Source organism: Myotis daubentonii, chromosome 1, assembly GCF_963259705.1.
Source record: "Myotis daubentonii chromosome 1, mMyoDau2.1, whole genome shotgun sequence".
Classification (NCBI taxonomy): domain Eukaryota; kingdom Metazoa; phylum Chordata; class Mammalia; order Chiroptera; family Vespertilionidae; genus Myotis; species Myotis daubentonii.
In genome coordinates this window covers 39053639-39079801 of record NC_081840.1, presented here as the reverse complement: position 1 = coordinate 39079801, position 26163 = coordinate 39053639, and the positions used below count along the sequence as shown (strand labels likewise).

Here is a 26163-nt window from a genome sequence, read left to right as displayed (position 1 = left end):
GGCTCAGCAGAGCTTGGATTAGACAGTGCTGGTGGTGCTGAGAGGTGACTGGACTCCAGATGGGTCCTGCTGGTGGAGGGAGTGACACATTTCTATAGAGGCTGCCTGTACACGAGAATTAGGATAACTCTATAAGAATTCAGGGGAAAAGATGAAGTCATAAAATTGGTTTCCAAAGCACCTGGCAACCCTCTTCTCTGTCCTTTGGGCTTCTTGTCCTCACACATGAATCTTCACATTGATTTTCCTCCCCCGCTTTTTCCCCATAAATATGTTTTTATTAATTTGAGAGAGAGAGAGAGAGCGAGAGCGAGAGAGAGAGAACTTAATTGGTTGCCTCCCATACACCCTGACAGGGGACTGAACCTACAACCTGGGCATGTGTCCTACTGGGAATCAAACCAGCAACCTTTTGCTGCACAGGATGATGACCCTCAACCAACTGGGCCAGGGCATCCTCTCCCACTTTCCACCTACTAAAACCTCCTACCAGTGAAGAAACTATGGAACTTCGTTACCAGTAAGGTATAAATAAGTGATGAGATAAAAATCAATAGCATTCCTTTACACTAGCAATATGAAAGTAGAAAATATATAATAGAAAAGTAAAGATATTTTCTACAGTAGCAACAAAAAACTATTAACAAAGAATGTATTAGAGCTCTATAAGAAAAATTTTAAATTATTATAGGACATAAAAGAAGACCTGAATAAATGGAGAGGTTTTCCATGCTCATGAATAGAATGGCTTAATATTATAAAAATGCAGATTCTCTCTAAATTAATCTATTCACTAAATCCAACCTCTATCAAAATTGCTTTTTTTTTTTTAGAAACATGATTTAGCTATCTCTATTTTGAAAAAGGAGATGTCATACTAAGCCATGATCATTCAAACATTATGGTGCTCATTCAAGAACAGGCAGAATGGACAATTGGAACAGAATAACAGACAGCTCAGAGAGACAGAGCCATGTTTAATTAAAACCTTGTCTCACATGTAAGTGTGGGAAAGGATGGACTATTCACTAGATGGGAAAACTTGCTTATTGTATTGAGAAAAATAAAACCGAATCCCCATCTGCTGTATAAACAAATGTTAGCCCAGCCTGGCTGGCGTGGCTCAGTGGTTGAGCGTAGACCTATGAACCAGGAGGTCAACGGTTTGATTCCTGGTCAGGGCACACCGGGATTACGGGCTCATCATTGATGTTTCTATCTCGCTCCCTCCCTCCTTCTTCCTCTCTGAAATCAATAAAAAACTATTGGCTCCAAATGGGTTCAAACCTCTTTTCAAAGTCATCATGAAGCTAACAGAAAATACATAGATTGTTGTGACCCATGCTAGGGAAGGACGACTTCTTAAAATGCCAAAGCACAAACCGAGAGCCATAACAAGATTTGCTGGACATTGCTGAGGCTGCACTTTTTGCTCGCTGCTACAGCTGTAGGCTGCTGGGCCTCCAGGGTCACCCATTCAGACAATTTTGTTTGGGCCATTTCAGTAGCTCTTTGGAGTGGTCCACTTTGCTGATGGGTAAATTCATCCCAAGAGAATCAGGCAACCTTACCAATCCCAAGACACAGTGCGTATAGGGTCCCAGCTGTAAATGCTGCCCCTTCCCAGCTACCCAGGCTTGGGGACATACCTAACTCCATGGCCAGCCTCTATCTTATCCTTCTCTGGACTCACTTAAATCAATCCATGCTGCCCTGAAGTGAAAAAACTCTTCACTCCTCATTGGGAGAAGAATAGTAAGACCCCTCAAATCTTAGAATGAACACATACATTTAGCACATAAAACCCGGGTGGAATATGTCCCCCCATCCTCCACCATAGCAATGGTGTTGCAAATTCAGAGAAGTCTTTACTCCACCCAGCCCCCACTTATTTACCCAGGGTGCCATTCTGACTTTGGTTTTTATACGCAGGGCACCCTAAGGGCCTTCGGAATTACTCTGCAGTTTGGAAGTGAACGTTGGCGATCTTTGTGCTTGCACTTATTCTGAAGTTACAGGTGCTACACTGAGAACCCAACCCCTGCCTCAAGCTCTCCGCACCCCAGGGGTACGGAGGAAGACTGCCACAGGAAGAGATTAGTAAGGCTGGGTGGCAAGTGTGAGGAGGCGTGCACGGATGTGATGTCATGGGATGCCCCTGCTTCCTTGGGTATGACAATGGCTACAGGGCTGAGCTCTCCTGGGCAATGCCGTTGCTCTGTGTTGTGAGGCTAACCATCCTTTTTGATAGTTTAAAATCCCGAATGAGCTAGGAGGGTTCACAAAGGTAAGTAGAGCTACTCGTCCGTGGTGAATATCCTCAAAAAGAAGTGCTGGTAACCAACCCAATGTGAAAGTTGCCAGAAAAGCTCAAACAATAAAAAGACAAGATGTATCTTCGACCAAACTAGGCAACCTCTTTAATTCTGTACTAATTAGGAAGTTTATGACTGCAAGTAACAGAAAGTCTGACTCAGAGTGACGTAATAGGGACACGTAGTAACTCATGTAACAGGAACTCCAGGTATGGCAGGGTCAACAACAGCATCAATCACCCGGATGTTTTCTGCCTCTCTTCGCTGTGGTCCATAGAGTTCGTCTGAGGGCTGGTTCCCCTTGTGGCTGTCCGCAGCAGTTCTGGCTACACAATTCTTTTTCACATCCTCTAGGTGAGAGAGCAAATGAAATTCCTGATGGGCCAGCGCAGTCACGCGCCCGCCTCTGAATCAGCCACTGTCCCCAAAGGGGCTGCTACCTGCTGTGTGGCCAAAACCTCAGGTGCTGAACCAAACACCGGCAAAAGGGGGAGAAGAAATGACTGCAATTGGTTGAGGTCAGAGCGTCTTCCCTGAGGGGAACAGACGGACTGGAGCCATCTTTCCCTGAATCTCCTGGCTGCATGGGGGGGTGTTCGATGCCTGAACAAGGTTCGGGTTCTGTAAAGAAGGAGGGGAAGGAGGATGGATATGGAGCGGGCTACCAAAGTGACAACCAAACTCTGATCTACAAGCACTAACGCGGAGGGCTGCGGAGGCAGCGAAGATTGACGGGGGCTGGTGAAGACGCCGGAGGACACCTGCAGGGGGTCTCAGGTGCCAGGAGGTGGAATTCAACACTCCCTTGTCAGAAAGGATGGAGACAGGATGCTTGGAGTTCCCAGGTGGCGCTGAGGAGTGGCAGGGGAGGGGGTTTAAATAAAGGCACACACTCCTGCTATATGTGCAGGGACCGGTCAGTCAGGGGAAGTAGGGAAGGAAAAATACCGATGAATTGTGAATAGCCCCATAGTTGTTGATTGCTGCTGGCTGGGGTGCAAACAGGGCTGAAACATTACACACACACACACACACACACGCACGCACGCACGCACGCACGCACGCACACACACCCCTGTGTTACAAGGACGAGGGAGAATTTTTGCCAGCTGAGAACACCACTTTAGTTCCTTCACTCAAACCTCCTACAAATTGCTCTTCCAGGAATGCTCATCTGATGATCTCACGTCTGCTTCTGCCACACACTGCCGGTGTGCTCGTGGGGAGTTGTCTAACCTCTCCGTACCTCAGTTCGCTCTTATGTAAAATAAAGATAATAATAGTATCTACCCTCCTAGGGCTCTTGTGATGTATGTAAATTTTTGTGCCAAAAATTTACATATACCAGCTATACCTGAACAGCCAAAGAACACTTCCGGTTAAGTACAGAAAAATACCATGGTCATTTTAAACAAACCGAGACCTGAGAAATGCTGTGCACAGTGACTCCTTGGTGCCTCCCATGTTCTTCCTTTCTGAATGGGAGTGTGTCTAGCCGCCGCCCTGTGCCTGGCCACCACTGGACGTGTTAGGCGCAGAGGCAGGTGACTTGTCACAGTAGTCCCATAGGTCCCCGGGGCGGGGGGGCGGGGGGGGGGACTGTGCTCCAGTCGTTGGACTTCGTGAGCTCCCTGAGGAGCCTCAGCCGCACTTGGCTTCAGATGACGAGATCCTGGACTTCCAATGGGATGAGACTGCTGGAGAACGCGAGAGGAGGCAGGTGCATGTTGCCTGCGGGAGGGACTTGGATCACCGAGGACCAGGGGGATGGACAGCCTCCGGGATGACTCACTCCAGTGAGCCCCCACCTCCTGGTACTCACTCCCCGTGTCACTCCCTCCTCTTGAGCGTGACTGTGGCACAGGCGATGGAATGCTTCTTTCGTACGTTGCATAAGATGGATAAGATGGCAACTTCCATCTTGCTAGTGGACTCTGCGGACGCCCTCCCTTGCTGGCTTTGATGAAGCGAGCTGCATATGCAGGGGCCCAGGGGCAAGGAACTTCCAGTCGCCCCAGCAGCCAGACGGCAAGGAGCTGAGCCCTCAGCCGGACAACCTACAAGAGACTGAATCCTGCCACGGGATCAGAACAGACAGTGCAGTGGAGAATGGGCAGAGAAGGCAGGTCACGGAACAGAACGTGCCAGGGCTCGCAAACATTGATAAAGATGCTCAGTGCCACTTGCGATAAGAAAAAACCAAAGTAAAATGACAATAAGATACCATTTTTTAACCTCTCAATTGACAGAGGTTGGATAACCCTGTGCTGAGGAATAGGGGAAATGGGCCCTCCCACGTATGTGAATATAAATCGGTATAGTCTCCAAGGAGGGCAATTTCATAAAATATCTACCAAAACATGACACAGCAATCCCATTTCTAGAAATTTTACCTACATATATACCTGCCCATGATATATGTTCAAAGATATTCACTGAAGCACAGCTGTAATAGGAAAGACTGAAAATAACCAACATGTGTATTAACAGGGTACTGTTTAAATATCTAGTTAAAATAAATAAACGAGAGAGTCCTGTTTGTACAGATATGAAACGGTTCCCAAGGTTGTTAAAAACAAAGAATGGAACATTGTGTAACATCTGTTATTGGTACCAAAATGTACATATATCAGACATGCTTGAACACGCAAAGAACAATTCCGGAAAAATACACAAGAAGCGGGTATCCGTCCTTGCTCCTGGGATGGAGAGCCAGGTGGCCAGGTGGGCAGAAGTGAGAGAGAAACTTCTTATTCTCCAGAGTCTTTAATATTTTAGATGAAAATTATAAATGTATCCTTTATTCATAGCTAATAAAAAGTTAAAGCGAGGTTTTTGACATCAAATGCCCTCTCCAGGGCTTAAAGGGAGGAGTACCTCCAGGCAGCAAGAAAGAGCGACTGAATGGCCCCTCTGTTGGCACAGGAGAGAACGCCCACTGCGTTTTTAAAGGGCATCTTAAAATAGTGTGTTGCAAAGCCCAGTGGGCTGCGCCCTTCATGATTGTTGGTTAGAGGACGGCCAGGGATCATGTTCCACGCGCCAACTTGCAATTCTCTATATTCCAGAAGGTGGTTTTTCCTGTGAAATTTTTAGGATTTGGAGAATGTGGCTAGAAGAGCCGACAGCCCCACACGGAGCAGGTGGGGATGGGTGCCTCGGAGGAGTGGTCCCCATACAGCTCTTCTCTTATGTATATATTTTCTATCCTCATTCCAGCCAATGCCACTGCTCCTCTTCCCTGGGTCCAGCCTGCAGCACAGGCCCTGCAGCTGCTGCCACAGGCCCCTCCTTCCTCTTCCCCCTCTAAGTCTGGATCGGTCCTTGCTGGCACCTCTGCAGCTGTGACTCATTGCAAATGCTTTGCATTCCTGGATGTTCTGCAGGGTTTTGGGTCTCCCCTGTGGCTTGAAGCATTAGGCAAGTTGAAAGCAAATTGAAAAAGAGGCTCCACAGCTGCCAAAACATTGCAAGGATGAGGGGGAAATTGTTAGGGAAACTGGAAAGGTTTTGTGCTGCCAGGACCCCAGCCAGCCGCTCCCTGGCGTGGGCCTGCTGGTAACTTGATCAGGGCTGGGGACGGTGGAGGCTGAGTCAGGGGGTTGTGCAGCCCGCGAGGCCCATTCACACATCTAGAAGCACCGTGCGCCATCTGGAGACCATCTCCATTTGTCTGGGAGGGACTGTGCTGAAGCTGCTGAAAAGCAGAAATGTGCGTCTCATTCAGAAATGTTTTCATTATTAGTTTACCTTTAATTCCTTGGAATTATTTTGTTAGCTTGTTCCTCCTCCCTGCCACCTTGGCCATACACAATTTATGTCTATATTCAGATCAATTGACATCAACTATTAAAACAGTAGTGGGTTTGTTTTTTTTTCCCTTAAAGCTATGGAACCCAATGTTGAAGACTTTGTGTAAAAGAGATCAATGCCAAACTGCCCGGGTTAATGACATAGAGAAGGGTAGGAGAAGGAGGAGGGAAAAGTTCTGCCCACTCTGACCTTCACCTTCTTTTCTTCCCTGTTCCACTATGCAGACTCCAATGGGGCATAATTAAAAAAGCCTTTTAAATAAATTGTATCAAGATACATTTACATAGAGTAAAATACAGTTTGATGAGTTTGGGCAAATTTATTTACTCATGTAAGGCATGATTTGACACCACTGGCTAGCTCTGGCTGGGGAGCTCAGTTGGTTAGTGTCATCCTGATACGCCACGGTTGTGGGTTCAATCTCCAGTCAGGGCACATTCAAGGATCAACCAATGAATGCATAAATAAGTGGAACAACAAATCTATGTGTTGTTTTTTCTTTCTAAAAAAAAAAAATCAATCAATAATGATAATAAAAGAGAAACCACCAGCTTAGTAGATATAAACACAATGGAACAAATGTACATTTTTAAAGGGGGATCAACAGAATTCAATATTTGCCTATGCTGTCCTAACCCCAATGGTGTGATATCATCACACTAGGCCCCTTTACTATCAAACAAATAATACTATTCAATTTAGTTTCACTTGGATTTCATAAAAGAACACACTTGGATTTTATAGAAAACAAAATTGAAGTGAAATGGAAAGAAATGCTCAATTTCCAATAAATCCTTTTCTTCTTTATGAGAAATATTAACTCCTAAAAGATCTTTTCCTCGCCCCGCTCCCTTTTTATTTTTTATTTTTTTGTGAGAGAGGGGAAAGAGGGAGAAAGAAACATTGATAGGCTGCCTCCTGCACGCCCCCTAGTGGGGATCAAGCCGGCAATCCAGGCATGTGCCCTGATCTGGAATGGAACCAACAACCCTTTGGTGCATGGGATGACACCCAACCAACTGGCCATACTGGCCAGGCCCTAAAAGATCTTTAGAGAGATTTTGAAAGTCACTATTTTTTGTTTGAACCAGATGTTTTAATTTCATGCACTGATTGACCCCCTTCTATAAACGATGGAGATAATACATTCTCCCATCTTCATTTCTTCTCTCCCCAACTTTTTTTTTTTTTTTACTTGTGGACATTTTAATGAACTTCCCTCCATGTAGCTTCAAGCTACCAGGACACAGGCCCCACCAACACCCTTAATCGTCTCCTCAGCTCTTCTGCTGAAGCATTTGGCCTTCACAATGACAGGCAGCTTTGGGAACTTTCTCTTCCCCAGAACTTTGTAGTAGCCGATCTCACCACATCAATGATAGGAGCAGCTCCAGTCTTGCTTCTGGCAGCATTTATCTGTGTCTGCTCACTGACCAGGGTCCACAGTTTATCAAGGTTGACAGTTGGGTAGAAGCTCTGGTTCGTCTTTAAGTGGTAATGCCGCATACCAACTTTCCCAAAGTAACCTGGGTGATACTTGTCAAAGTTGATCCTGTGATGATGCATGCCACCAGCATTACTGCGGTGTATCACCGCCCCCCCCCCCATCACCACCGCGTGCTTCCTGTGCTTGCCGACGCAGCCGTGGCTGTGGCTCATGTGGCCCCAAAGTTTTTGGGTCCTCCCCAGTCTGGATGGCATGTCTGTCGCCGAGCTGCAAGAGCTCGCCCCAACTTTCATACTATTATTTTATATCGGTGGGTTTGTAACATTAACATTCTCTTCAGTGATAGCCCACCAGTTGGTACTGGTCTACATTTAAATGGATTGGTATTCCCAAAAGCCCTTTACATGGCTTTGGTGTGCCTTCTTTTCCTCATTCTAATTCTCTTGAATGCCAGGATGTCAGCACGTAGTTTTTCTGAGAGAGGTTCATGGGTGCTGTGGTTCCTGATTTTTATGTGTTTAGGAAAATCTGTTTTGCATGCATACCAGAATGACCACTTATTTGGAGATAAGATATTCTTGGGTTGCACTCCTTTAAGTCATTGCTTCTGTTTACTGCCACCCCCAGGAGATAATTTGATACTGCTTGTCTCAATGCCCGAAGGAATCCTTTACTTTTGAATTTCAATAGGTAGGCCAACATGTATCTCAGTATTGGGTAGTCTTCCAGGTTGAAGTTATGTTTTTTAACTCTGCGGACTCAGTTTTCTTTGTCTCAGGGAGATTCTCTTGCGTATTTTTGTTTAATATTTCAGGGACATCATTTGTGATTATATTAGACTAGGGGCCCGGTGCACGAAATTCGTGCACTGGGTGTGTGTGTGGGGGGGGAGTGTCCCTCAGCCCAGCCTGCCCCCTCTCACATACTGGGAGCCCTCAGGCGTTGACCCCCATCACCCTCCAATCGCAGGATCGGCCCCTTGCCCAGGCCTGACGCCTCTGACAGAGGTTTGGACCCCCTGACCTTTCCTCCCTAGAGATAACAGCTAGGCCTGCAGCTGTATTTCAGCTCCAGGCTCAGATAAGCAGCAAACATCCAGGCTGCTGACAGGACCAGTGCATTGAATAATGACCCTGCCCTGGCAGCCAACCAATCAGAGGCGTCAGGCCTGGGAAGGGGACCCTCATTTCCCCCCATCACTAGTTCTGCCCCCAGCCCAGGCCTGATGCCTCGGCCAGAGGCGTAGACCCCCATCACCCTCTGATCACCTGATCGGCCCCTTGCCCAGGCCTGACGCCTCCGCCAGAGGTGTCAGGCTTGGACAGGGGACCCCCATCTCCCCCCGATCACTGGCTCTGGCCCCCGCCCAGGCCTGAGGCCTCTGGCCCAGGAATCATGCCTGGGCAGGGGACCCCCATCTCCCTCTGATCGCTTGCTCCACCCCCCGCCCAAGCCTGATGCCTCTGATCCAGGCTTCAGGCCTGGGCAAGGGGACCATCATATCCCTCCAATCCCTGGCTCCGCCCCCCACCCAGGCCTGATGCCTCGGCCAGAGGAGTTGACCCTCATCACCCTCTGATCACCAATCACCGGATCAGCCCCTTGACCAGGCCTGAGGCCTCTGGCAGAGGTGTCAGGCCTGGGCAGGGGACCCCCAGCTCCCCGCGTTGCAGGCTCCACCCCTGCCCAGGCCTAACGCCTCTGGCTGAGGCATCCGGCTCGGGCAGTGGGGACCCGCAGCTGCAGCAGCCCCGTGATTGTGGGCTCCGCTTTAGGCCCAGGCAAGGGACCCCTAGCTCCCGGGACTGCCAGCTTCGACCGTGTCCAGCTCCCATCGCTGGCTCCACCCCTACTTCCTGCTATCACTGGCCAGGGCGGCAAAGGCACCTGATTCTCCGATCATGGCTGGGGGGCAGGGCAAAGGCGGCCCCAGGGCCGCCTTTGCCCTGCCCCCCAGCTCTTAGCTCCCCCCTGGGTTTCCGATCACTGTCAGTGGCAGGGGGCTTCTTCCTGCTTTCCCTTTCGCCTCCCTGCATTGTGCCTACATATGCAAATTAACCGCCATCTTGTTGGCAGTTAACTGCCAATCTTAGTTGGCAGTTAACTGCCAATCTTAGTTGGCAGTTAACTGCCAATCTTAGCTGGCAGTTAATTTGCATATAGCCCTGATTAGCCAATGAAAAGGGTATCCTCGTATGCCAATTACCATTTTTCTCTTTTATTAGATAGGATAATCTGTAGTCTCCATTACCTACCTCCTTCTTTCTACTTACTCTAGTAACCTACATTTATTGTGATTACTCAAACCTTTGTGCTGGAAGCCAATTCCAGCATGACAGCAGGGCTGAATCTGGGAATGGCTGATGGCATTTCCCCAAACCTGAATAGGATACATTAAATTGATTGTTTGCTGCCAGACAGCTCAGGGCATCTTAATCTACATGTTATTGCCTCCTACTGGCCAAACACCTGAACAGCCGTAGGCTAGTTCTCCCCATTCTGACAACGGACTCTGTATACAAAACCCTGACCCTTTGAAGTGTATATCTCCACCTCGCCTCAGGACAATTTGTGCTAATAAAAAGCATGGGGTCCTGAGGAGCCTAGAAAAACTAGGCTCCTTTGACCCCCAAATGCCTTTCAAAATTATGCTTCGTCTCTGGACTCCTATTTAATCTACGCACAGCCTTCTCCAGATTTCCTGAACCCTTCTTAATGCTGGAACAAGAACTCTGGCACCTTTGCTCTATGTTAGTAACTCATATTAGCTCTTTTTTAAAATATATTTTTATTGATTTCAGAGAGGAAGGGCGAGGGAGAGAGGGAGAAACATCAACGATGAGAGAGAATCATTGACCGGCTGCCCCCTACTGGGCACTGAGCCCACAACCTGAGCATGTGCCCTTGACTGGAATTGAACCCTGGGGCCTTTCAGTCCACAGGCTGATGCTCTATCCACTGAGCCAAACCAGTGAGGGCTAAAACCTTTCTTAATATTTGTTATTTAAGTGGCAGGATGAGGTGTGTATATAGGGTGTGTAGGCAACCAGGAGAACCATAGCTGTTTGGACAACCATTTCTTGAAGATTAATGTGTGGTTCTCAAACCAGAGGGAAGCCTGGTCACAATGCTGACCTCTGACCCTATGCTGTGCAATCCATTGGTTGAGTCTAGAGAAACTCAAAAGACTAGGTTAGAAAGTGTGTAACAACAGAAACTTGGGAATGAAAACTATCTAACTGGATGATAGAATGAATCATTACTTGAAATATATTATTCTCAAGGGATGAATCCAAATTAACCAAATGAAAATGTACATATAGTAGATATTTATAATGTGGGTTGCCCAGTGTCCAACACGTTCGTATTTGGAAAGAACCCTAAGAGAATAATAGGAAAGCAGGCTTCATCTTGGAGGAAAAATGGGCAGTTATCTCCTTGGGAGCGTGAACCAGGATAAGACCTAAGCACAGCCTATCAAATACTGCCCCCGGGGACTTTATATCCTGAGAGGGTGATGACAAGGCTCAGGTCATTTAGGGACTCTTCAGGCTTGGTCCACAGGGAGTAGAGTCTGGAAGGACAAGATGCAAAACTAAAGCACAGGGGTAGGTATCCAGGGGTGTTGATACCAGTTAGGGGTGGTAAGTGCCTTGCTGGCCAGTGGCACGTCTTGAGCAGCCCGTTCCCAGGGTGACAACTTGTCTGAGCTTTGCCTCCTTTGTCCTATCTGATCCACTTCCACCTTTCTTTGATTCTAGAACAGCCGTGGGCAAACTACTGCCCGCCCGTTTGAAATGAATAAAACTAAAAAAAAAAAAAAAAAAGACCATACCCTTTTATGTAATGATGTTCACTTTGAATTTATATTAGTTCACACAAACACTCCATCCATGCTTTTGTTCTGGCCCTCCGGTCCAGTTTAAGAACCCATTGTGGCCCTCGAGTCAAAAAGTTTGCCCACCCCTGTTCTAGAAGTTACCACATACCCATCTAGTACATTTCATTTCTGCCTTAGGAACTGTAGTTGGCTTTTTTTTTTTAATATATTTTACTGATTTTTTACAGAGAGGAAGGGAGAGGGATAGAGAGCTAGAAACATCGATGAGAGAGAAACACCGATCAGCTGCCTCCTGCACACTCCCCCTGGGGATGTGCCCGCAGCCAAGGCACATGCCCCCGACCAGAATCGAATCCGGGACCCTTGAGTCCGCAGGCCGACGCTCTATCCCCCAAGCCAAACCGGTCAGGGCTGTAGTTGGCTTCTGTTATTTACAATCAAAGGCCTTGACAAGCACAATATATTTGAGTTTAGGATCCAAAACTCAACTGAGAAGACCTGGATATTGGCCATTAGTGTGAAAAAGACCTAGACATTTTAGTGCACTGTGATGTAATGGGTGTCAATAAAGTGGCTACAGTGGGCAGGATAAGGACGGTCAGAGCCTACTTCTTCATTCTCTTGGTCTTATTAACTACAACTAGAATATATTTAACTGGTCAAGGGTTTTATTTTAATGCAGAAAGGGACCAATTAAAATGTGTACAGTTGGAGTTATGTTACCACTGCAATAATTTCATGAAAATGTAATGGTATCAAAGCAGATGCAAAGTGGCTTTAAAAACAGAACAACATCCCATACATGTTCTTGGCTGTGTGTGTATTCCAAAAAGTGAGGGAAAGTGAGAGCTGAGACTTTCCAGATGGGACAAGGATGAGAAATGAGTGTCGTGTGGACACTAACTTCCAACCAGACTAGAAAACACTTTCCTCTCAGGAACACTTATTCATGGGATGCAGATATCTTCTTCCCCCAAAGTGTTCGTAAACTACTTGCACCAGAGACTCCAGATGACTCACTGTTTCTCATCCTCAGAGAAAAAACACAAAATCTAAATTTACTGAAATGTTCCAAAGGTATACTATTGTATTCTTGCTTTGCCTTCTGGTTTCCAATGTGTTCAAAGGAGTGACAAGCCCCAAATCCCGTTCTTTCCTTGCAACATCATAATACATCGAAGGCCACGTCTATCCTCAGAGTGTCTCTGAGGAGAATGTTGATTATTTCGAATTCGCTATTTCAAGTAAGAAATAATAAATGCATCTCATTTGTGCATATATTACTTGCACATTTCTTCCAACTTCTATGTGGAATGTAAGAATTAAAATAATTGAGGATATTCTGCATTTGCTAGAAATCAAAATCTCTGAAGGCAATTAAGCAATTTTGCTAGCTCTTATGTAAACTGGTTCTCCTATGCCCAGAGCCCACTGGCATCAAGAATTGAGAGAAGTGGAGAAATGGAGGCCTCTCCACCTCCAACTCTCCTTGGCAGAGCAGGCAGGACCAAGGCTTCCCCTTGGGAAATACAATCCGGATTCAATACTGGCAGAATTTAGGGAGCCAGACAAGAGCTTCATTCAGGCTCATGAGGGTTTCTACAAATAATGTTGCTGTGAGAATCTTTCTGACTACTGAGCATGCATATTAACCAGTTTAACTTTTGTTTCTTGTTTTTAGTTATGGCAAATAATCTGGGTCAAGCCATTCCCCTTTCTCCCTGCCCTGTCTTGTGACACATATTTCTACAAAGTCTGATTGAGACCAGTAGAGCAATCTGTACCAATAGGACAGGCTGTGAGCTCCTTCAGGTAGAGAGCAGTGGAGAGAGGGAAGCTTGGCTTATTGAGTTTTCTCTCTCCAGCACTATGGACAGTCACAAGTCCAAATAAAAGGCTGTTAGATTGACTTGAATGAAAAGGAACAGAACTGGTTCATTATAATATCAAAGCCACACACACAAACAAGGAATACTGGCTAGGTTGCTAAAGAATTAAATTAATAGATATAGCAACTTCTTGGCAGGGAGAGAAGGTAGAGATGTACTTTTTCTTGATCTGCAGATTATAGCTTAACCCATCTATAATAATAAAAGCCAAATATGCTAATTAGACCGGATGTACTTCTGGATGACCTTCTGGATGAAGCCAGGGCTGCGAGGGAAGCCCAGGTCCCGGGTGCCTGCCCATGGCCGGAGGGAAGCTGGTGCCAGCAGCTGGGGGAAGGAAGGCCTACTCTTGCATGAATTTTGTGCATCAGGCCTCTAGTTATATAATAATTTATTAAGATATTAGGGAACAGAAGAAGGCCATTTTAAAGAAAGTCAATAAAAAGTGTCTTTAAAAAAATGTTTTTTTTACTTCAATTGTCATATTAGGTTTGAAGCCCTGCAGGCTCGAATCGTTGCCTTGACTGTCAAGATCTACGAAGAACACAGGCAGAAACATGGAAAGGACAAAGCTCTCAAGTGCCATTTGCTGATGAGCATTGACCAGAGGAAAAAGATGCTCAAACACCTCCTAAGACCAACTACCGTGTCTCTGAGACGATATGCATGGGGATTGAGTACACCCTTACCCTCTGTACTGGCGAAAAGCCCACCGCTGGGTGACCCAGAGGGCTCTGTGCTTCGGGTCTACCAGGAGGTTCAAAAGCTGAAGAAGCAAAAAAGGGCCTTGAAAGCAGCACAGCCTGGAAACAAGGCCAGATGAACCCAACAAGCTCTCCCAAAGCCGGACCAGAGGCAATCAAGGAAAAGCAATAAATTTTGTTCAAGTTTTTTAAAAAGGGGGGAGAACAATGAGGGAAAACCAGCACCACAAGATAGCATAACATTATAAAACTGTAGCAAAACAGTGTGCTCTGTGAATGAAGTCAGTGGCATCCATTCCAGAATCCAGAATTAGACTTACACATGATAATGTTAGCATGATAAAAGTGGCATTTTAATTAAATAGGGGAAGGATTGATTATCCAATAAAAAATGTTTCAACAGTTAACTGAGTATGGGAAGAAAATGCTCCACTCTGTATACCAATGTAAATTTGAAATATATCAGCCGATTTAAATGTCAACAAACTGATTCATAAACGTACTGGGGAAAAAACATGGAAATATTTTTACGAGTAAATACTTAGGAAGTTCTTTGGAGAGAGAATTTAAGAAGTTCTTTGGAGGAAGCAAGTATTTAAAAAACATCTCAGGAAAGTCCTAAGAAGTTTAATTTCCTGACTAAGAATTGGAGACTGGGTGAGCTTATATCTCTGAACGTTTACTCTTGAGAAAGGAGTGGGGAATACCAAGCACTACCGTTTGCCTGCTTAATGCTGTTGATATAGAAATGTATTGCCTATTTCATAATCTCACTGTGCAGGTTTTGAGTGGAGGGTGGTGTCACCTGCCGGGAGCCAGTCCATGCTTGCTGTTTCAAGGGACCTGGCATATATGGCATACGGTTCTTAATATGTTTGCTCACCTTCTTGGCGCTATGTTTTAACCAAGGTCACCTCTCCGAGAAAGGTTGAATCCCCAGGTAGGGATTTTCCCCTGAAGTTAGGGAGGGAATAAAACCCCTCAACTAAGTGCCAGGCGGGTAATTAATCCCTTTAACTACGAACAATCATGCTTAAACTACATAATCTTTTCTCCCTGGAATGGAGATAAGAAACGCCCTAACCTTTGTAATAGAGATTGATAGGATTGAATCAACTGGTATAAATACAGTTGTAACAAGACAGAAACAGACAGAACTCAGAACACAGAACTAAGGACACAGGGCTTGGAAGACAGGACCAAGAGAGACAGAGCCTAGGCACAGAACCTACACAGAACGTTCTCTAGGGACAGAAGAACTTCGCCGGCGAGAGCATGCCGGAGGATCCTGGACAGGGACTGGCCTCGGAGCCTGCAGGCGGAGCCTGGCGAGAGAGCATGGCAGGGGATCCTGGACTGAACCTGACTGCGGAGATTGGCAGGAGAGCCTGACTAGAACCTGGTGACTGGACCTGCCTGGAGAACCTGGACAGAACCTGGCTGGAGATCCTAAGCAGAACCTCTCTGGAGATCGAGACCAGAACTTGGCTTGAGATCCTGGCTAGGCTGCTGATCAACTGAACACTGTCTCCGTGTCCTTCCTTCGTCACCGACTCCGTCTACGCCTTTGGGAACCCCTGGACCTGCTGGGGTTGGACCCCGGCAGTCACCCAGATGTCAGTGAGATTACTTTCTCCCTTGAAATTCAAAGGAAATTATTTGAGCTCTTGTGTTCCTCCTCAGGGAACTCTGGGTAATTTAAGCAATTTCCAATCACCTCAGGATTTGAAGAATTACTTTGATTTATCAACTGTTTTGCTTTACCATATGCTTTTACTATTCTACATTGCTTTGTCCCAAGTGAGGAATATCAGCCCTTTCCCATTGTTCCCCTTAAATTATCATTCACCCAGGCATCTGTGTGTGCAGCAAACTTTACAGAGGTTGCTTGGTTTCCATTTCCCAGGCCTGTCTTTGAATATCCCAAAACTTGTTAGTGTGTTTTGCAAAAACTATGGCTCCTCTAAGGGAATGTGAACCTTGAGGCTGCAAGGTGGAGTACTGGCAAATACTTTTTCTTTGGCTTTTATGTGAAGTTGGGAGCAAATATTCCCCCACTGGTAGTGGCTACAGTCAGTTTTTAAAAAATATATATTTTTATTGATTTTAGAGAGGATGGGAGAGAGAGAGATAGAAACATCAATGATGAATGAGAATCATTGATCAGCTGCCTCCTGCACACCCCCTACTGGGGATCAAGCCTGCAACCTGAGCATGTGCCCTGACCAGAAATCCAACTGTGACCTAATGGTTCATAGGTCGATGCTCAACCCTTAAGCCACTCCAGCCAGGCAGTTTTGATATTACATAATTTGCTTCTTCTCCATCATAGGAAGCACTGGATTTCATAGTCATCCTGATACATTCCCCCCCATTGCCTAACATTATCTATACTAATAAAAGGGTAATATGCTAATTAGACTGGGAGCCCTTCCGGAGACCTTCCAGACAAAGCCATGTGGCGGGGCCGAGGCAGAGGCAGGTTTGGGGTGATCAGGCCAACGGGGGGGGGGCAATTGGGGGCGATAAGGCTGGTGGGGGAGGGCAGGTAGGGACGAGCAGGCCAGAGGGAGGGCAGTTGAGGGCAAGCAGGCAGGCAGTTGGGGGTGAGCAGGCTGGTGGGGGGGACAGGTGGGGGTGAGAAGGCTAGCAGGGGGGCAGATGGGGGCCAGCAGGCCAGCAGGGTGGGGTCAGTTGGGGGCAATCAGGCCAGCGGGGGGGGCAGTTGGGGGCGATCAGGCCAGTAGTGGGGGGCAGTTGGGGGTGAGCAGGCTGGCGGGGGGGCAGCTTGGGGTGAGCAGGCTGGCAGGGGGGGCAGTTGGGGGTGAGCAGGCTGGCAGGGGGGCAGTTGGGGACAAGCAGGCCAGCGTGGGGGGCAGTTGGGGGTGACTAGGCTGGCAGGGGCATGCAGTTGGGGGCAATCAGGCCGGCAGGGGTGGGGCAGTTAGGAGTGATCAGGCAGGAAGGGAGGACAGTTGGGAGTGAGCAGGCTGGCGGGGCGGGGGGGGGGGGCAGTTGGGGGCAATCAGGCTGGCAGTAGGGGGCAGTTGGGGGTGAGCAGGCCAGCATGGGAGGCAGTTGGAGGCTAGCAGGCTGGTAGGGGCATGCAGTTGGGGGCGATCATGCAGGCAGGCAGGTGAGCAGTTAGGAGCCAGTGGTCCCAGATTGCAAGAGGGATGTCTGACTGCCGGTTTATGTCCAATCAGTTGGACATCCTCCAAGGGGTCCCAGATTGGAGAGGGTGCAGGCCAGGCTGAGGGACACCCCCCGCCTCCCCATGCATGAATTTTGTGTAGCAGGCCACTAGTTCACCACATAAAAGAAATGAACAATTCAAAGGTACAAAACAACAAACTCATTATGGAGTTCCCAGGTCCATGAGAAAGTACTTGATCTAAATTCTATTGAGCGTATTTAAATACAATTTTTATAATGTTTGGACCACTCAAAGCCTAGGGTTCACGGGCAAGTGCTATGATTTTAAAAGTTATTTAGGTTATTAGATTGACTTACAGCCATGTCTGGGCCAACTTCTGTTACAGAAGTTCTTTCAGAATGCTCAGACAGATAGTTAAATCATCTTACTTTTAAAGATCCTGATCCTTTATTTCTCTAAATGTCTGGGAAAGACACTTCTTTCCTATTTCTTACATCCTACAATCTCCCATATTGCTCAATACTCTCAAAAGAAGAAGGGTATTTAGATGGTGGGAAGTTTATCAGGGTTGTATTGTTTGTTGTTTCTTAAAAACATACACACCCGCTTTGGGATAGGTAACTCATGCATATAATTAAAAATTCAAAAGGCACAAAAGACTATATAGCTAAAAGTGGTCTCCTTCCCCACTTATCCTTCAGTTATCTAGTTCTCATTTGCAGAGAAAGCCACGAGGATTAGTTTATCTTCCAGAAGTATTTTCTCTTACCCCCACTCCTCACAATAGTATACATTCTGTATACTCTACACTCTGTATTCTATACATACTGTTCTGCGTTTTGGTTTTCACTTAACCATGTAGCCTGAGGATTGTTTCATGCCTGTACTTATAGAACTGCCTTACCTTTAATTTTCTTAATCTTTAAGGTGCACATCATTCCACTTAATGGAGGTAACATCATTTATTTAATCATTCCCAATCAATGGCCATTTACACTGCTTATAATCTTTTGCTGTCACCAATTCTGCAATGAATTACTTTATATGTAGGTCATTTTGCATGTGTGAGAATATCTGAAGGATAACTTTGCAAAAGCAGAATTGCTGAGTTAAAGGGTATGGGCATTTTCAATATTAATAGCTATCACCGAACTGCCCTCCAAAGGGGCTGTACCTGTTCACATTTCCACTAGCACACATTTGAGAGTACCTGTTTCCCACTACCTTGACCATCAGAGCATGTTATCGAGCATTTTGAACTTTGTCATTCTTATAGATGAAAAGGGGTATCTTGTCCTTTCAATTTAGATTCTTCTTCCTTAAAATGTCATCTTCCTCATATACTAAATCTGTCTATTTGATGCAGTTCTGGTTTTTCTTAGCGTATTCCCCTGGTCTCTCTTGTCTTGTCATACACCGTTACTCTCTGATCACGGCAGCTTTGTGCTATGTCTTACTCTATAGTAGGTATAAATCACCCTTATTACATTTCCTTCCCCTAAGAAGTTTCCTGGCTATCCTTGCTTTTTTTTTTCCCCTATATGAATTTGAGAAAGTTTTTCTGGCTTCCAAAAAAAATCCTGTTGCATTTTTATTGAGATCGCATCACCATTGATAGATTATTTAGGAATACTATGACTCACTTGTTAAAGCTTATTAAAGGCTTACCATTTCTTGTTCATATCTTCTGAGTCCTGTCTTCTTTGTGCTTATAACAACATCTTAAGGAAAATGTTTTCTTATTCATTCTTCACAGCATCTTTGGAAACAGGGAAGATAGAAGGTAAGGGATTAGCCCGATTACATCTGATAGAAAGCCCTAATCCAGTTTTATACCTAGTATTTGGTAATGTCTCACCAGTAGGTTTCATTCAAATTCAAACTCGCCTACCCATATGCAAGCACGTGTCTACGGTGTGTTTCTTGCATCATGATCTGTGGCCCAGCACTGTTGAATGCATTTTGATCATTGAGTAACCATCTCAAAAGAATTTTGAAACCAGAATTGGCTTGAATGCTGTACAATAACACCCAGGATCCTGGCCTATTTCCCAGAATTCTCCTTTGGTTTCCTAGCAAGTTTGGTCATGCCTGGGAATTTGCTGAAGATGGTACTTGGACCAGTGACTTCCTGAATGTGACATTGGGATCAATGGCATTTGTCTGCCCGAGGGTTTTAGCACTATGATTTTTAGACATACTGAAGTCTTTACTGACCTGGTCCTCAGGCAGCCATGGTACAGGGTGCAGACAGGAAAGGAAGTTTGTGACTTGATTATGGAAGGCAAAGATCTTGAGGGACAACATTCTGTTGCAAATACTGAGTTACATACCTGGGCACGCTGGCATTGTAGCTGGAGGATCGTCAAGTCTTTAAATAAATAACCGAAGGATTTAAAAACTATCTTTATGCCACCCTTGCTTGACAACTGGCCGCTTGCTAAAGGTCAGCCAAGACTTGATAAATAGTTGATTATGTGCAGCAACCTGGGCACTTCCTACCATCACCCCAGTTCAGTTAATACGGGGAGGGTGGAGAAAGAGCTTGCATTCGTTGCTGAATTAGTCAGGACACACGTATGTGTTGACATATGTCTCTGAGTGTATTTTTGGATTACATTTTCACCACAAATATTGTTTTCATAATTTTGTGTTTAGTCAACACTCTTCTCTTCAGTGCCATGTGCAATTAAGAGCCTACTTAGGTAAAATATTTTTTAACATGTAGAGCAGTATGATATAGGTAACGTCTGAGGTTTTTGCTACCACATAAAGGAGAACATTCTTTAGCTGGTTCCTCTGTAACAAAAGGACTACTGTGTTCTAAGCTGGAATGTTATGCAAGAATTTGAACAGCATAGTTTACTGAAGGCTCAGCCTGTTTAGTGCCATACCAGAAAGTAGGACAAAGGCCAACAGCAAAAATGTGGGGCAAGTTTTAAGCAATGAAGTTAAAGGCATATGGACGCTGAAGTATTTAATTCTCAAGGCTGAGACCAGGCTGTACAATCTAGCCATAAAAGTATACCGATGAGCCATGAATGGCATAGCTATTTGATTCAATGAGCATTAAGAGTGTTGCCAAAATCATGAAACCCCTCAGAACAGAGAATGGTGATGGTATCATATATCACTTACCTTTTATTCCCACTATAATGGTAACATGTTAGGCTATAAATATTAACGATTTTTAAATGAGAAATGGATAGCAAAAGTAAACGAGGCATATGTCAATTTCAAGTCTAGACAAATAACATAACACAAATTTTATGGTTCTGATATTAATAAGATTGTTGTATCAACCAAGTCATATGAGACATACTTTTCTACTAACATGACTGTGCTCCTGAGTCTTAAAATTTGCCTTAAGTATCATTAAGTTCTGTGGGCACAGGATTCTACAAATCTCAGATGAGTAGAAACCTGAGTCTGACAAGACTCTCAGATTAACTAAAACATGATTTCAACGAACGGGCGTTCTAGTTTCTCTTGGTGACAATTTTCACTCCCCTAGGGACCCTATACAGCTGAGAACCTGAGTGCCTTTATCTAAATTAATCATTCGAGAGAACTGCCCGAAAGGTTTCAGGGTCTGAATTCTGTAAAAGACGGGGGATTATGACAGATTACAATACAGGCTATTTTCAGCCTTCTTAAACCTGGGGAATGTGGCCTGACCATCCCCGGGACTATTTCACTCCCGGGTAAGAATATTTAGCGGCTGTTTGTGCTGCAAGGAACACAGATAAGATTACATTCTTTGGGCAACTCACTGGTGAAGACACGGGTCCTTCTCACAGCTGACGGAGGCCAAGCAGGAAGCGCTCGCTCTGGTTTATTCTTCTCAGGAAATAGGCTCCTTTCTCTCCCACTTGCTGGCACTGTGGGTGTTCTCCCCAGCAATCCAGACCACCAGCAGGAGGTTAGCTAGGATTCGGACACAGAGTTACCATGCTCAGGCCTCGACCTAGAGACGGTGTGTGGGGTCTGGTCCCAAGGCCCACCTGGAACGCGCGGGGGGTGGCGGGCACAGGTTTAAGCGCTGACTCCCACTCACAGGTGTGAGTGCTGCCTCCCACGCGGCCACGCCACCATCATCTCGCAGCTGTGTGACGGGGGCTTTACCTGAACGTTCCCGCCCCTTGCTTGGTTTCCTTGTTGGAAAAGAAGGCCTAACCACAATATGGACCTCAAAGGGGTACTGTGCACGTGGAATGAGGAAACACACCTAAGGCATCTAGGGCAGCAGACCCGTCCATGTTACCAGTGACTTTAATAGCCACACGATTGAAGATTTAATCAAGCTGGCCAGCTAGTCAGCCTCCACCCCTGTGTATGGAGACGTATTCTTGAATCTTTTCAGTTAAGAGGGGGAAACGTGAGTAGAGAAACCTTCGAAACAGGGGGTAGTAGCAAATCTTTATAAGCATATACCTGGTTGAGAAAAGTTCCCAGGATTTGAGATGTCAGAAACGAATGTCCAACTTGGCGTTACTCTGAGGAGTGGGCTCAGACAGCCCCCAAAGATGCCCTCTGCTGCCTAGGCAACGGGCCACTCGCACCACCTGTGTGAGGGCTCCCTCCTGGATTTGCGCTGTGCTGCGATCCTTCCCCACAGAAGTCATGTTTAGTACACCACGCGGCCAGTCAGCCACCAGAGGCAGAGGTTTTGTGGAGGGACTTACCTTGGGGTGCACTTATATGGAGGTACAAACTGGTGATCTTTAGCCTCCAAAAAGGTTGTGATCCTAAAGTTAATGGCTATTTGACACTTAGAATACATTCCCTTCTTTATAAATAAAACACAAAACGTGGTAGTGTCTCTCACTAAGGCAAATTAATTGACCAACTCTCACTTCCCATGAACTCCATCTTTTCTTTGCGAGTCCTCTCTTCCATAACGTTTCAGTTGCAGAGGTTAAGCCTTAAATTACTGTCTGGTATAGAGAGCTGGAAGGAATTAGAAACACACTGAAGACCCTCCCCCTGCCACCCCCCCCCCCGCCCCCCGCATGGGGAATGCAGTGAATACTTCAAAATAAGTAAAATTTCAATAAATGGGGGGAAACAGCTGTGCACGTGTGTGGTTATGCTTAGGGAACAGCATATGGCAAGAAGGAAGTACTTCTTGGTCAGTAGGGAACTGTCACTGAGTCACTGTGTGGCACAGGCTGGGGCGTGCCTGTAATTCCAAACATGTAGTTAGGCATTTTCGATTTTCACAGGACAGTCTTTGAAAGTGGTACACCCAGTTCTATTTTCAAGCTCATCCTGATGTGTCCTTCATGCTCTTCTGCTGCATCACAGAGCTATTTTAATCCCTTTCTTTAGTTGTGAGCAAAGCAAGGTCCCCTTTGTCTGATCCCAGGTAGTTTACCTTTTCTCAAGGTTTCTTCCAATTCAGCAGTTTCCATGGATTTTGGACATGTAATGTTCCTACCAGAGTGTAAACTCCACGAAAGCAGGAGTGTTCATATTTTTAAACACATATCATAGTACCAGTCCAGATGTACATAATTGAACAAACTGAAGCACCTATGAGGTGATGCCCTGTGAAGGTCCCATGGTGATTAAGGTATGCACCCCACCTTCAAAGAATTTGCAAAGGAGTTGGAATGAGACTTGTAATCAAACCCCAAATCAAGGCAAAAGGCATGCAGTGCAGCTACTGAGGCATTATTAATGGTGGCACTAGGTACTGAATACATCTCCTCACATTCACATGTTGAGACCGAATCCTTACTGTGATAGTTTGGAGGTGGAGCCTTTGGGAAGTGATTAGGTCATGAAGGTAGAGAATGAATGGGATTAGTGCCCTATAACAGGGACTCCAAAGAGATCCCAGTGCCTTCTGGCATGTGAGGTTGCAGGGAGAAGCTGACAGCCGGGAGATGGAAGGCTCTCACAGACTCCGAATCTGCTGGTGCCATGATCTGGGACTTCCCAGCCTCCAGGACTGTGAGAAATGTTTATAAGCCATATATATATATAGCTACAGTGGCCTGAATGGACTATGACAGGAGGTTCAGTAGCGGTTATTAATTTCAGAGGATTGAAGACAGGCTTCATGAGACTCTGCCCTCAAGGACAGAATTCCTACTAGGGATATGCAGGTGATTTTTGCTCAAATGATGACTAACTTGAACTCTTCTGGATCCAAGAGAGCTTAGGCTAATAAAGACGTAACTGGGAAATCTAGGGCGGCATTTGCGTCAGCTCCCCAAGACCTCCTGCCCTGTCCCTGTGCATAAACTGCCTTCACCCCACAGCAGGTGGACATAATCTGTGTTGCAGGAAAAAGGATGGAACCTGGCCACCGATAACTCCATCTCATGTCACACCATGTGCCACTGGATTATACTGAATAGCTGTAGAAGGCTATCCGCATTTCAGGGCCAGCAAATAAAATCTTACGGAAGGCTGCTGCTTGGTCTAGTTCAGGTCATGTGCCCATCTCTGGGCTCATGCTGGCTCATGGGGCGGGAAGTATGGTACTTCTCACCTGGTCATGTACACGGTGCTGTACCTGAGCTGTGCTAAATAGGGACTTACACAAAGCAGAGCATAATTTAACCAGGGGTGAGGAAAGGTGCAAAGACTGTTCTAGGATTGACAGCCTATGAGACCCAGATGGTGTAAGCAGGAGATGGGGAGGAGAGGAGCCAGGAGAAATAGTTTGCTGGGCAGACAAAAACAACAGGTAAGCACTACAATAACTAAAATGCATGCACTATGAGGAGAACAGCGTGCAGTTTGCTGTGACAGAAATCTGACTCCTGAAGACAGGCAGTGGCACACCAGGCCGGAGTTGGACTGGGCTGTGGGGAACCTCCAGTGGTAAATACAGCTGTCAGAGGGCTTCAGTCGAGGGAATGCTGTGATCAGACGTATAACACCCTATTCCCCTTTCGCAGAAACAGCTTCTGGGGTAACTTTTCTGAAATGTCTAAGTTGTCAGACCATCATGATCATGCACCAAGTCTCTTTCCTTCCCCACATTTGCCATTTCTTCCTCCCATCCTCACATTGTTCCACCTCAATTCTATGTAATCCTTACATCCTGGACATTTCTTTTCCAATCTAATACCACCATTTCAGGGAATGACCTTGTCTAGAGCTGTAGTTCCTGGGTTCTTACATGCATCTAAAATCCCACTGTTCAGCCAGCCGGTGTGGCTCGGAGGTTGAGCATCAACCTATGATCCAGGAGGTCACAGTTCTATTCCCAGTCAGGGCACTTCCCTGAGTTGCGGGCTGATCCCCAGTGGGGGATGTACAGGAGGCAGCAGATCAATGATTCTCTCTCATCATTGATGTTTCTATCTCTCCCTCTCCCTTCTTCTCTGAAATCAATAAAAATACAATTTAAAAAATCCCACTGTCAGTCTGGCGCCACGCAAAGGGTGGGGAATGGGAAGGTAAATGGAGATGCAGCAGTAGTTGCAATCTGCATGGGTTTTTGGGCTTGATTTCCCACTAGTCAACCCACATTCAGATTAGCCTGAGAACTACACCATCTTTTGAAGCCTGAACTGAGAAGTTGTGAATGGATTATACTCTGTAAGATCAGAATGTGCCCATCTTTTCCTATATGCATACTTTATCCTCTGATGTTCTTGAGCCAGGCAGTGTGCCACCACGGCCACCAACCCTCCTGGGAGGTTGATGACCACAGCTTATCAGTAGGTAGATTTTAATATTCATTCTTCATAAACTTTTTGGGAGGATTACCAGGAAGTGTAGAGTCAGGAGGATTATATTCCCAAGAATGCTTAGATCAGCCTGTTCTCATAGGCTGTTTACTATAGGCACAATTACTTGCTTTTGGTGAATGAGGTGACAAACGAATCAATTTGGCTGGAGAAACACAGTATAATCCAGAAAATTACACTTACCTCTCACTGCCTTAAAATTATTCAGTGTTCTCAGTAGAGTGTCAGTTCATGCACCCAAGGGTCACAGGTTCGATCCCAGACCCCAGGCAGGGTGCGTGTGGGAGGCAACCAATTGATGTCTCTCTCTTGCATCCATGTTTCTCTCTTTCTCTCCCCTTTCCTCCTTACCTTCCATTCTCTCTAAAAATCAATGGAAAAATACCCTCAGATGAGGATTAACAACAATGAAAAGAAATTATTCAGTGTGCATGTACTAGTTCCAATTGAGAAATATAAAAACCAGACAATTCTAAAATCAGAGTTACGGTGTGTGTTTTTCCCATCCAAACTGATCACTCCAGAGATAAAAACAGGAATAATCCTTCAGTAAAACTGAGGAGTTGAGAAAATTAACCTGCCTTGACTACTGAAAAGGAAAGGTAACAGCCCTAACTGGTTTGGCTCAGTGGATAGAGCGTCAGCCTTTGGACTCAAGGGTCCCAGGTTCGATTCCGGTCAAGGGCATGTATCTTGGTTGCGGGCACATCCCCAGTAGGGGGTGTGCAGGAGACAGCTGATCCATGTTTCTCTCTCCTTGATGTTTCTAACTCTCTATCCCTCTCCCATCCTCTCTGTAAAAAAATCAATAAAATATATTAAAATAATAATAATAATAATAAACAGGAAAGGAAAAAGAAAAAGGCCACTTTCTTAGTTGGTACCACAGTCATGGACAGCGAGTAATACTGTTAAAGAGAGTGACCGTAAGAATAGGCCACAGAAGCTGAGAAAAGAAAACACGCCTTTCGGGCGGTGACGACCTCCCCACGACAATGTGCCTCTCGCTAAGGAGCGCCTCCATCCCTCCCCGGAAGAGAAGAGGAAGCACAAGCAGCAGCGCCTGGTGCAGAGCCCCAGTTCCTACTTCATGGCTGCGAAATGCCCAGGATGCCATAAAACCACCGCCATCTGCAGCCACACACGAACGATAGTTTTGTGGGTTGGTTGCTCCATTGCTCTCTGTCCACCAACAGGAGGAAAAGCAAGGCTTACAGAAGGATGCCCCTTCAGAAGGAAGCAGCACTAAAAGCACCTCAAATCAAGATGAGTGGGAAACCACCCC

General features: G+C 45.9%; 1 protein-coding gene, 1 long non-coding RNA gene and 1 pseudogene across 2 annotated transcripts; 1 reads left to right on the top strand and 2 right to left on the bottom strand.

The window, feature by feature from the left end:
• Positions 1 to 4180: 4180 nt before the first annotated feature.
• LOC132234605 (uncharacterized) lies at positions 4181 to 22139 on the bottom strand. Its single transcript, XR_009452905.1, has 3 exons — positions 20940 to 22139; positions 18835 to 18925; positions 4181 to 6012 (listed from the first exon to the last, which is right to left on the bottom strand). It is a non-coding gene; the product is annotated as an uncharacterized LOC132234605 (long non-coding RNA).
• Positions 7020 to 8348, bottom strand: LOC132217486 (large ribosomal subunit protein uL15-like; annotated as a pseudogene).
• A 3727-nt stretch (positions 22140 to 25866) lies between the features above and the next one.
• LOC132233905 (small ribosomal subunit protein eS27-like) lies at positions 25867 to 26163 on the top strand (the record flags this gene model as incomplete). Its single annotated transcript, XM_059695318.1, has 1 exon — positions 25867 to 26163. A coding segment is annotated over one exon (261 nt), but the record flags the coding sequence as incomplete, so codon positions are not given.